The 12,407-nt window shown below is 37.2% G+C and overlaps 1 protein-coding gene across 2 annotated transcripts in view; it reads left to right on the top strand.

The window, feature by feature from the left end:
* The window catches only part of EPHA6 (EPH receptor A6), a 1,018,858-nt gene that overhangs the window by 431,433 nt on the left and 575,018 nt on the right, over positions 1-12,407 (top strand). For both annotated transcript variants that reach the window (XM_010848390.1, XM_010848388.1), the window contains exon 4: positions 8,923-9,078. In XM_010848390.1, coding sequence (XP_010846692.1) covers positions 8,923-9,078 — 156 coding nt within the window. The remainder of the gene's footprint in view (positions 1-8,922; positions 9,079-12,407) is intronic.

The raw sequence follows: 12,407 nt of genomic DNA, 5'->3' as shown, positions 1-12,407 counted from the left end.
AATTTTAAACAGCATCTTATTTCAGAGTACCTCAAAATAAGATGATAGACTTAGTAGGCACACTTTTTAAAAGCACTGCTAAATAGCAAGGAAGTAGTATTCTGGCAGGCTTTATTTTGGTTGACTAAAATACACTTAGGAACACCAAAGGAAATAAAAATAGTATGAGAAAATGAATTTTAGGACACTTAAAAAGTGCTATGTATTTTTAGGAAAAAATGTGGTTAGCTTTTTATTTTGTGCCATTATTATTATTAGATTCTATTCAAACTGGTATAAAAATAAAAATGGTGTATAATCCTAAAAACTGCTAACATAAACCTTTGTTCCCCACACCTTAATTTTCAGAATAAAAACACTTACCTTACTTTCATACTAAAAATGGCTTTAGAATTTTAATTCCACATGTCATCAGTCTCAGACTATTGAAGTATTGCTGACATTATTTTCCTTGTAATGCTCTGTTCTTGAAAGTTCTTATCTCTCAAATAAAAACACAGTTTAAAATTATTTTAATATAAATTATTAATCTGTGAATGATAAAAAATGGTGAGAGGCAAAACTAAGATCTGTGTATCTACTTTATGCTAGTTAAAGGCAACTTACGTGGGTTTGCAGTATATATGTCTGTTTATGTTATAATTTTTGTGTCTCATAGACAAACAAATAAAAGAAGTGTCTTTCTTCTATATTGATGTCATCTCTTTTACCTAACCAAAAGTTTAAAACTTCTAGTCTGAGACCTGGGTAGTAGTCTTTTGGTTCATTTCTCAAAGTCTTTGGTATGTTGAAAAGAATCAGTTCCAAGTACGTGCAGTTTGGAAACAAGCCCAGAGGTTCATAAACAAGTATGGGACTGCTTTCCCAGAGTCTGGTCTCTTCGTTTTCTTCCTAGTACTTTCTGAATCCCTCAAACTCCTCTTCAAAGTCCTTTGTCTAGAAAGCTAGCTGGGGCTTTCTTTGTTCTACTCTGCTGTACACTTCTGCAACTGGATCTACATCCAGAACCAAGTGAGAGGAGGACAGAAGGAAAAAAATGCAATGAAGGTTGACTCCACGCTCTCAGAACCACAGCTTCAGTGAAGGAGGAAGAAGGTTTTTCCTTCTTGGGAATTTTGTCTTCTGTGAGCGCCCATTACTGACCACCACCACCAGCCTACAACACAATTACTTGAGGTCTGGGCATGAGAGAATAGGAAAAGAGAGAGAGAAAGAGGGAAGGGATTTCCATATTCCTAATTGTCTCCTGAACATTTCCCACTTCCAGAGACAAGGTGAGCTGGAGCTCTGTGAGCTGTTGGCCACTTCCAGGTGTCCAGTCCATTCAATTGAGGCTCCAGCCCAAGCACCGGGGAAAACAGGGAGGAGACAAGGGGGAAAGACTGGCAAATTCATAACCAGCTTGGTAGTACCACAAATTTGGGGTTTCTCCATTAGACCTGGTTCTACTTACTTTTCTGAGCCCTTACAGTTGCTGGGGTGGGGAAGTGGGGTGGTACTGTGTTCAGATTCAAGAGAAAGTCCACTTTAAACATTTCTTTGGTGGAAGTAAGAAATTAGAATTCACGACAGGACAGTTTATGTATATTATCTTCATGAGGACTTTATAGTAGCTCCCCTGCAAGGAAAATTAGGTTGAATATCTTGAAGAATAATCCACATTTTATTATTAGTAGACTCGTATTTGGTCTTGAAATTTTCCTTCAGTATTTATTAAGAGATTAATCTGAAAAACAAAATATTTGTGCTTATTTAACCTTAAGTTTTAGGGGTTTTCCTTTTGTTATTATTTTTCAATTATCTGATCTTCCCTGCCTTCTCTGCTTATATGACAGCAAATTTTAATTTTTATGACTTCAGAGTAATATCTAGGAAAACAGTAATGAGACTGCCTATCCCAGTGTATTAAATTTCCTGAGTTCTAATGTTTTAGAAATGATGCACATCACATATTTTACTAATAAGTCATTCAGGTTTATCTAAACTTACAGACTATTGAGCACCTATGAGGGAAAAGCAGTCAATTATATTAATATTAGCTCCTGTCAGACAATACACAATTGAATATTTCATCATATGGTAAGAAGTGCACAGCATGATATGCCAACCAGGATTTCTCATGGTTCCTTGTCTTAAAGTTCTCTGATAGTAGAGAAAACCTAAAAACATTGCTAGTAATATATAGCTTGCTATGCTAAAGCGCTTCAGTCGTGTCCGACCCTGTGCGACCCCATAGACGGCAGCCCACCAGGCTCCTCCATCCCTGGGAATCTCCAGGCAAGAACACTGGAGTGGGTTGCCATTTCCTTCAATGCATGAAAGTGAAAAGTGAAAGTGAAGTCACTTAGTCGTGTCCCACTCTTCAGGACCCCGTGAACTGCAGCCTACCAGGCTCCTCCACCTATGGGATTTTCCAGGCAAGAGTACTGGAGTGGGGTGCCATTGCCTTCTCCAATATATAGCTTAACAATTCAATTTTTGAAATATAATATGTGTAGGACAGATCATACATTTCTTGGTTTTGTTTTAGCAGACAAACCTCTGTGTGTGTATGCATGTGTGTGTGTGTGTGTGTGTGTGAAATACTACTCAACTATATTCCTATCAATACCCAGAGAATTTAATTTTCTGAAATTTCAGGTATCAATAAGCAAAATTATATGGCAAGGTATGTACTTCATTAATATTAGTGTTATTTCAATAACTATACTCATTGTATGAACCTTTAATACATGCTATTCTATAAAAATTGTTTTGTACTTTTTAATGTATAGCCCACCTTTTATTGTTATTTTAGGCAACCACTTAAAGTTCTTCAAATCATAAATGTATTTTTTAAATAGGCTGTGTATTAGATTATTTATTATTTTGTAATTATATATTTATATGTTTTACATAGTCTATATTTATATATTTTACACATTATATATTTATATATTTTGCATTTTATAGATCCCTGCTGCCAAATTGCATTGATTTTATTTTTTAGCATTCATGATACTTTTACCGGTAAGTAAATGGCAACAGAAAATTTAAAAAAAATCATTTCATTAATATTTCATCAATAATTTTGTAATTTGATTATTCTCAATTAAATGTATTTACTTCAATTATAGAATTAGAAATTTAGTGAAGTGTAAATTTTGTAAAATATAGTTGATTGAAATATTTATTTATCTCCATTCCCTCAGCACACTTCACCAAAATAAGTAAAAGAATATAGAAGGTTTACACTAACAAGGGCAAAGCAGGGGAGGAGAAAACACATCACATGAGAATTATCAGCATGTCAACAAAACTGCAGAAAATGAAAATCAAATGGAGGCCTGATAGCTCACTTAGCGATGGAACTTGTATGACTGCCTGTGGGGAGAGAAGCTACTTTCAATTTGTGCTGTTCTGTTGGGTATATACCAGTGAGTGGCATTGTCAGAAGAAATGTGTATGTTCCTCTGTAGTAGATACTACCAAATAATCCCCCCAAATGGTAGTGTCACTATAAACTAAAATATAGAATTACTGTATATCTTCTTTATTCATTCTTTCATTGACAGAGACTGACTTTTTCCATATCTTGGCTATTGCGAATAATGCTGTAATAATGCTGTAGTGCAGGTAACTTTTTCATATCCTCTTTTCATTTCTTTTGAATATATACCCAGAAATAGGATTGCTGGGTCACTTGGTAGGTCTATTTTTAGTTTTCTGAGAAACAGCCATACTGTTTTCCATTTTGGCTACACTAACCTGCATTCCCACCGACCAGTACACAAGAGTTCCCTTTTCTCTACATCCCTGCCATCAGGTATCTCTTCTCTTCTTGATAATTGCCATTCTAACAGTTGTAAGACTACATGTCATTCTGGTTTTCATTTGCATTTCCCTGATGATTAGTTGTATTGAGCATCTTTTCCTGTACTTGTTGGCCATTTGTATGTCTTCTTTAAAGAAAGGTCTATTCAGTTCCTCTGCCTATTTTTTAACTGTACATTTTTGTTTTTGTTATTATTGAGTTATGTGAGCTCTTTATATACTTTAGGTATTATCAGTTTATCAGATATATTATTTTCAAATCTTTTGACCCATTCTATCAGTTGCCTGTTCATTATTTTTACCTGTTTCTTTTGCTGTGCTGAAGCTTTTTAGTCTGATGTAGTGCTACTTGCTTTTGTTGCTGGTGCTTTTGCTGTAATATTTTTCTTTTTTTAATCATTGCCAAGACCAATATCAAGATGTTCCTCTATGTTTTCTTCTAAAAGTTTTACAGTTTCAAGTCTTATTTTTTAGTCTCTACGCCATTTTGAGTTAACTTTTGTGAGTAGTGTCTCAGTCAGTCTGTTCAGTTGCTCAGTCGTGTCCGACTCTTTGCGACCCCGTGAATAACAGTACACCAGGCCTCCCTGTCCATCACCAACTCCCAGAGTTCACCCAAACTCATGTCCATCGACTCTGTGATGCCATCCAGCCATCTCATCCTCTGTCATCCCCTTCTCCTCCTGCCCCCAATCCCTCCTAGCATCAGGGTCTTTTCCAATGAGTCAGGTCTTCGCATGAGGTGGCCAAAGTATTGGAGTTTCTGCTTCAGCATTAGCCCTTCCAATGAACACTCAGGACTGGTCTCCTTTAGGATGGACTGGTTGGATCTCCTTGCAGTTCAAGGGACTCTCAAGAGTCTTCTCCAACACCACAGTTCAAAAGCATCAATTCTTTGGCGCTCAGCTTTCTTCACAGTCCAACACTCACATCCATACATGACCACAGGAAAAACCATAGCTTTGACTAGACGGACCTTTTTTGGCAAAGTAATGTCTCTGTTTTTTAATATGTTGTCTAGGTTGGTCATAACTTTCCTTCCAAGGAGTAGTGTCTAGTCAGGTCCAGTTTCACTTTTCTGTCTGTGGTTAACCAGTTTTCCTTACAGCATTTATTGAAGACACTATTCTTTCCTGATTGAGAATTCTTAGCTTCTTTGTCAAATGTTAGTTATTTATTTGGGAATTTATTTCTGGGCTGTCTATTCTGTTCCAGTGGTCTATGTATATATTTTTTATACTGATACTATACTGTTTCAATTTGTATAACTCCATAGTATAGTTAACTTCCCTGGTGGCTCAGATGGTAAAGCGTCTGCCTACAATGTGGGAGCAGAGAAGGCAATGGCAACCCACTCCTGTACTCTTGCCTGGAAAATCCCATGGACAGGGGAGCCTGGTAGGCTACATTCCATGTGATCACTAAGAGTTGGACACGACTGAACGCCTTCACTTTCACTTTCATGCATTGGAGAAGGAAATGGCAACCCACTCCAGTGTTCTTGCCTGGAGAATCCCTGGGATGGGGGAGCCTGGTGGGCTGCCGTCTATGGGGTCACACAGAGTCAGACACGACTGAAGCGACTTAGCAGCAGCAGCAGCACAATGTGGGAGACCCGGGTTCAATCCCTGGGTCAGGAAGATCCTCTGGAGAAGGAAATGGCAACCCATTCCAGTACTCTTGCCTGGAAAATCCCATGGATGGAGGAGCCTAGTAGGCTACAGTCCATGGAGTTGCAAAGAGTTGGACATGACTGAGGGACTAAACTTTCTATAGTATAGTTTGAAATCAGGAAACATGGAAGAAACACAAGCTGGAATCAAGATTGCCGGGAGAAATATCAATAACCTCAAATATGCAGATGACAACACCCTTATGGCAGAAAGTGAAGAGGAACTACAAAGCCTCTTGATGAAAGTGAAAGTGGAGAGTGAAAAAGTTGACTTCAAGCTCAACATTCAGAAAACAAAGATCATGGCATCCGGTCCCACCACTTCATGGGAAATAGATGGAGAAACAGTGGAAACAGTGTCAGACTTTATTTTTCTGGGCTCCAAAATCACTGCAGATGGTGACTGCAGCCATGAAATTAAAAGACGCTTACTCCTTGAAAGGAAAGTTATGACCAACCTAGATAGCATACTCAAAAGCAGAGGCGTTACTTTGCCAACAAAGGTTCATCTAGTCAAGGCTATGGTTTTTCCTGTGGTCATGTATGGATGTAGGATTTGGACTGTGAAGAAAGCTGAGCACCGAAGAATTGATGCTTTTGAACTGTGGTGTTGGAGAAGACTCTTGAGAGTCCCTTGGACTGCAAGGAGATCCAACCAGTCCATTCTGAAGGAGATCAGCCCTGGGATTTCTTTGGAAGGAATGATGCTAAAGCTGAAACTCCAGTACTTTGGCCACCTGATGCGAAGAGTTGAGTAATTGGAAAAGACTCTGATGCTGGGAGGGATTGGGGCAGGAGGAGAAGGGGACAACAGAGGATGAGATGGCTGGATGGCATCACTGACTCAATGGACATGAGTCTGAGTGAACTCTGGGTGTTGGTGATGGACAGGGAGGCCTGGCGTGCTGCGATTCATGGGGTCACAAAGAGTCGGACAGGACTGAGTGACTGATCTGATCTGTTCTGATCTGATGCCTTTAGCATTGTTATTCTTAGAATTGCTTTGGCTATTTGGGGTCTTTTGTGGTTCTGTGAATTTTAGAATTGTTTTTAATATCTCTGTGAAGAATGCCATTGGAATTTTGATAGGGATTGCATTGAATCTATAGTTGGTTTGAGTAGTATGGACATTTTAGTGAATTATTGCAATAGAGGAATATGGGCTGTCTTTCTATGTGTTTGTGTTGTCTTCAGTTTCTTTATCAAAATATTGTAATTTTCATTTTTAGGTCTTTCACTTAATTGGTTAAATTCATGCCATTTTATAGTTTTTCAGCTATTGTAATGTGACATTTATGTTCAGGTCATTAGAAAATTGATTTTATATATATATATATATATATATAATTGATTATATATATACAACAAAAATGACAGGGACTTCCATGACAGTCCAGTAGTTAAGACTTTGCCTTCCAATGCAGAGGTTGTAGATTCAATCTTAGGTTAGGGAGCTCAGATCCCATATGCCTTGCAACCAAAAACATAAAACAGAAGCAATATTGTAACAAATTCAATAAAAATTTTTAAAATATTCCACATCAAAAAAATCTTTTTAAAAATGACACACATGACATTGATATTGCTAATAAATACTGCTTATAAGTTAATAAAATACAAGCAACCAGTAGAAAATGAACAAAGGATATAAAAGAATTCATAACCAAAAGACCAATAAAAATATGAAAAAATGTGCAATATTAGTGGGATTTAGGAAGCTTCAATTGAAGTAACAATATTTAATTCCATGTGTTGTCAGAAGGTAAAGGAGTCACTAATAATTATAGGATTAGTAGGGGGAAGATTAGGGTGCTCAATTACATTTGTTTGACCTTTCGAAATATATTTAGAAATGTAACATAGAAATAAGTGTTAAATTATACATATACCCTGGCCCAGAACTCCTACTCTTAGGAACAGAAATGTAAGTATCAACATGGGGATGTTTACTGCAGCATAGTTTATAAAGTATTTCTTTCAAGTAGGCGATTGTTGATACAAATACTGCAGATATATTACAATGAATTACAGCCATTGACATGGAGAAATTTTCATGCTATAGTTGATAATTGATAAAAATAATCTAAAGTTTATTGATATTATCTCAGTATTGAAAAATCAACAGTATGAAATCCTTCTGTTCATACATATGTAAACATACATCTACACAACAGTGTGTTGGCATTTTAGGAAAATAATATTTGAAGAAGGAATAAAAGGTACGAATAAGCAAAATTCCTAAATGACATTTAAAGTAAATATCCATACAAAAAGCATATCTGTTATGTTATATTAGATGCATGTTATATTCGAAAGCATGAATATTTTGAATATAGAAATAGATACCACAGTGAATGTTTAACCTGATCGTATATATCTGAATAACTTCTCCTAAAAGAAAACATTGGAAACCACTGAATCAAATAATACTAAACTTTCCTTCTGCAGTATTGACATAATGTTGGGAAACATTCCTATTTTTGGTGGTTTGTTTTTCTTTAGAAATGAAATGTACATACTCTATAAATAGAGAAAAAGGAAGTGGTAGACAAAGAAGGGATACATAAGAAAATAATTTAAAAGTTCTGAAGATTTAGGTACTGATGCTTTTGAATTGTGGTGTTGGAGAAGACTCTTGAGAGTCCCTTGGACTGCAGGGAGATCCAACCAGTCCATTCTGAAGGAGATCAGCCCTGGGATTTCTTTGGAAGGAATGATGCTAAAGCTGAAACTCCAGTACTTTGGGCACCTCATGCGAAGAGTTGACTCATTGGAAAAGACTCTGATGCTGGGAGGGATTGGGGGCAGGAGGAGAAGGGGACGACAGAGGATGAGATGGCTAGATGGCATCACTGACTCGATGGACATGAGTCTGAGTGAACTCCGGGAGTTGGTGATGGACAGGGAGGCCTGGCGTGCTGCAATTCATGGGATCGCAGAGAGTTGGACACGACTGAGTGACTAAACTGAACTGAACTGAACTGATCCCATTTTTAACAGAAATACAAACAAAACCTAAAACTACTGACTCAAAGATAAATAGAATGCTCATTCCACTTACAAAGTAGCCACATATTAGACATCAGTGAATTAATTATTATTCATTCACTCATTTAAGTTTTCAGGCATCTATAATAACTATATATTCAAAATATGCTAAGAATTGTGCATATAAGAAGACTAAAGCCCATGTCTAGCTTGTGGCAGTTACAAAAAGTTGAGGTGATAATATGATCAGTTAGTTGTAATGTAATATGATTCCCCATTGTATAACTTAATTTTGAATAACTATTTCATTCGTTAATATTAGCATGTATTGACTTTTCTGTGTATGTGTGAACTGAATTCCAAAGTGTATAATTTAAAATGTGTTGTACATGTGCAAATAAAATAATTCTAGCAATAATCAAAAAAAATTGTTTTTCCTGTGTTCACAGCTTGCAGACCAGGATTCTATAAAGCGTTTGCTGGCAACATAAAATGTTCTAAGTGTCCTCCACACAGTTTAACCTACGTGGAAGCAACTTCTGTCTGTCAGTGTGAAAAGGGTTACTTTCGAGCTGAAAAAGACCCACCTTCCATGGCATGTACCAGTAAGTCTGTCAATTTTGCATTTGAAAATCCTATTTTCAATCCTTTTGGTCTCTTTATTCTAAATCTTAAAAAAAGAAGTGGATATACAAAATTCTGTGTGATCAATGTTGCTTGTCTTTGATATTAGTCAAGGAAAAGTTTCTCTTTCTTAGTATAATTATTTGTCAGCCACTTACAGAGAATGTATGTTTTCTCAAAAATCACATTGATTCCTGACATGCAACCACCAGCCCTGGTTTGGAGACCTGGCAAATTTTTCTTAGGCATAATTTGTCCTTAGGAAATCAAAGCAGCAAAAGGTTTCTTTGAGGATTTATAAGCAAAAGTTGTTATTTGCTTTAACTCTTGAACATTTAAAGGCGCATCACTTTAGGACCATCAAGTTTGCTGTTTCAGGGGAGCTTCAGTATGGAACTTTGAAAGTCACTGTGCTAATGTTATACAGGAAAGTTCAAGTTTTACTTGACATTTGTCTCTAAAGGGAAGATATTTTTGAGTTTATCCACATTTCACCTCTCACTTTCTCTCCCATTGTTGATTTGAAACCAATAGAATATTAAATCTAAATGTGAAGGTCATTTTAATGCATGCCCCAAGAATTTTAAATTAGTAATATTCTCCTATTATTAAAGTATCATAAATTATATGTACACTTTAAAAATAAAAATGAATATATTGATATTAATGCAAAAGTAAAATGTCACCTCTTAGTTATAAAAGTCTTATTAAATACATAAATAAAATATAGTGAAATTTCACCCTTCTTGATGAATTGGTGCCACAATGTTGATTATCTTATGTAATTTCACAGGGGCTGAAATGGATTAAAAATACGTAATGCCACATATTCCTCAGAGACAATGGATATGTTACATTTCTTTTAAATGATGCAGTTTGTAGATTTGTGTGCATTACTACAATCTTATAAAATATAAAATACTTTTATAGAATACACTTAAAAATACAACACGTTTATTAGTAGATATAATTTTTGCTTTCTGACTATAAATACTGAGTGACTATTTTCTTCAGAAAAATACAGCATGAGAAATTATTAGCTAGATTTTTTTTCTAGGAACATATTCTAAGCTTATAAGTAGGAAAAGAGAAATTCTCAATATCATTTCTTACCTAATTGTGGAAATAGTTTTCTCCTACTGGTAAATATTTGTATGTATGTATGTATGTATATGTAGATGGTGGTGTTTCAAATGGTTACAGTTCTGCCTGGGAAGTATCCCTAAAAACCTACATCAGAAACTAAGTAGATGCCTAGGTGAGTGATAGAAGGGAATCTGCTCTTTTTATTTTCTTGAAAAAAGAAAGTGTTAGTTGCTCAGTTGTGTCCAACTCTGAGACCCTGTGGAGTGTAGTCTGACAGGTTCCTCTGTCCATGGGACTTGCCAGGCAAGAACACAATCCCTTATCCAGGGGATCTTCAAAACCCAGGGGTCGAATCTATGTCTCCTGCATTGCAGGCAGATTCTTTATCATCTGAGCCATTAGGAATTAGAAGGCCATGAATAGACGGATTGACAAAGTCAAGGAATACATTGTTTCCCACCAGTATAACCCTTTGTGAGGAGGCAGAGTAGGGAGTTGGGGAGGATTAATTCTATGGAGTGAGACTATTAAGGAAATAAATATGGGGTACAATAAAATCTACAAACCTCAGTCATTGTTGAATCTAATATGTATACTTAACTAGCTTAACATTGTTAAGTTTCTTGAATTTTTCTCTCTTTAAAAACTTTTTTTTTAAATATTTGATGTTGTAAATTATGTTTACAATTATATTAAACTGCTTTAGCTATACTAAATGGAAGCATACTTTTGCTCATCATTGGGCAGAGCTTTGACAGGGAACAGCATGCTGTACTGCCATAGGGATTAAAACAGAAATTCAAACAAAAGTGAAAAGTTCTGTCAGCTCCCCCAAATTCAAGCCACTGGAAACTCCCCTCTCAAGGCTTCTCTCTGCTACTTTATTGAATACGTCTTTATCTTAATTTTAGCCAAAACTTACAATGGTGTACTAGTAAATTCACCATCTTTTAGAGTCAAAGTATCTGAGTGTGAATCTTGGCTTTGATACTGTAAGAAATATAAATTTGAAGTGGTCCATTTTCAAGACAAAGTAACTAGCTCTGAAGTAGCTAAACTTGCTGCTTCTGCTGCTGCTGCTAAGTCGCTTCAGTCGTGTCCGACTCTGTGCGACCCCATAGACTGCAGCCCACCAGGCTCCCCCGTCCCTGGGATTCTCCAGGCAAGAACACTGGAGCTGGTTGCCATTTCCTTCTCCAATGCATGAAAGTGAAGAGTGAAAGTGAATTTCATGGGATTTTCCAGGCAAGAGTCCTGGAGTAGGGTGCCATTGCTAAACTTGGGAACATGACAAAGTTGAGGCCTGGATTCTTTAGATAAAGTTAGGGTTGGGGAGAGAGATCAGACTGGATCCTAAAGAGATAGGATCCACCCATTGTCTGTGCCCTGCCTCTCAGTTCAGTTCAGCTTATTCGCTCAGTCGTGTCTGACTCTTTGCGACCCCATGAATTGCAGCACACCAGGCCTCCCTGTCCATCACCAACTCCCGGAGTTCACTCAAACTCACATCCATCGAGTCGGTGATGCCATCCAGCCATCTCAGCCTCTGCCGTCCCCTTCTCCTCCTGCCCCCAATCCCTCCCAGCATCAGAGTCTTTTCCAATGAGTCAACTTTTCGCATGAGGTGGCCAAAGTAGTGGAGTTTCAGCTTTAGCATCATTCCTTCCAAAGAACACCCAGGACTGATCTCCTTTAGGATGGACTGGTTGGATCTCCTTGCAGTCCAAGGGACTCTCAAGAGTCTTCTCCAACACCACAGTTCAAAAGCATCAATTCTTCAGCGCTCAGCTTTCTTCACAGTCCAACTCTCACATCCACACATGACCACTGGAAAAGCCATAGCCTTGACTAGACGGACCTTTGTTGGCAAAGTAATATCTCTGCTTTTTAAAGTTATGACCTACCTAGATGTGCTATCTAGGTCATAACTTTCCTTCCAAGGAGTAAGTGTCTTTTAATTTCATGGCTGCAATCACCATCTGCAGTGATTTTGGACCCCAGAAAAATAAAGTCTGACACTGTTTCCACTGTTTCCCCATCTATTTGCCATGAAGTGATGGGACCAGATGCCATGATGTTAGTTTTCTGAATGTGGGGCTTTAAGCCAACTTTTTCACTCTCCACTTTCATCAAGAGGCTTTTTAGTTGCTCTTCACTTTCTGCCATAAGGGTGGTGTCATCTGCATATCTTAGATTATTGATATTTCTCCTGGCAATCTTGATT

The sequence above is a fragment of the Bison bison genome, unplaced genomic scaffold (assembly GCF_000754665.1).
Source record: "Bison bison bison isolate TAMUID 2011002044 unplaced genomic scaffold, Bison_UMD1.0 scf7180017864265, whole genome shotgun sequence".
Lineage (NCBI taxonomy): Eukaryota > Metazoa > Chordata > Mammalia > Artiodactyla > Bovidae > Bison > Bison bison.
The sequence above is the reverse complement of the archived record's forward strand: the minus strand, read 5'-3'. Positions and strand labels throughout refer to the sequence as shown.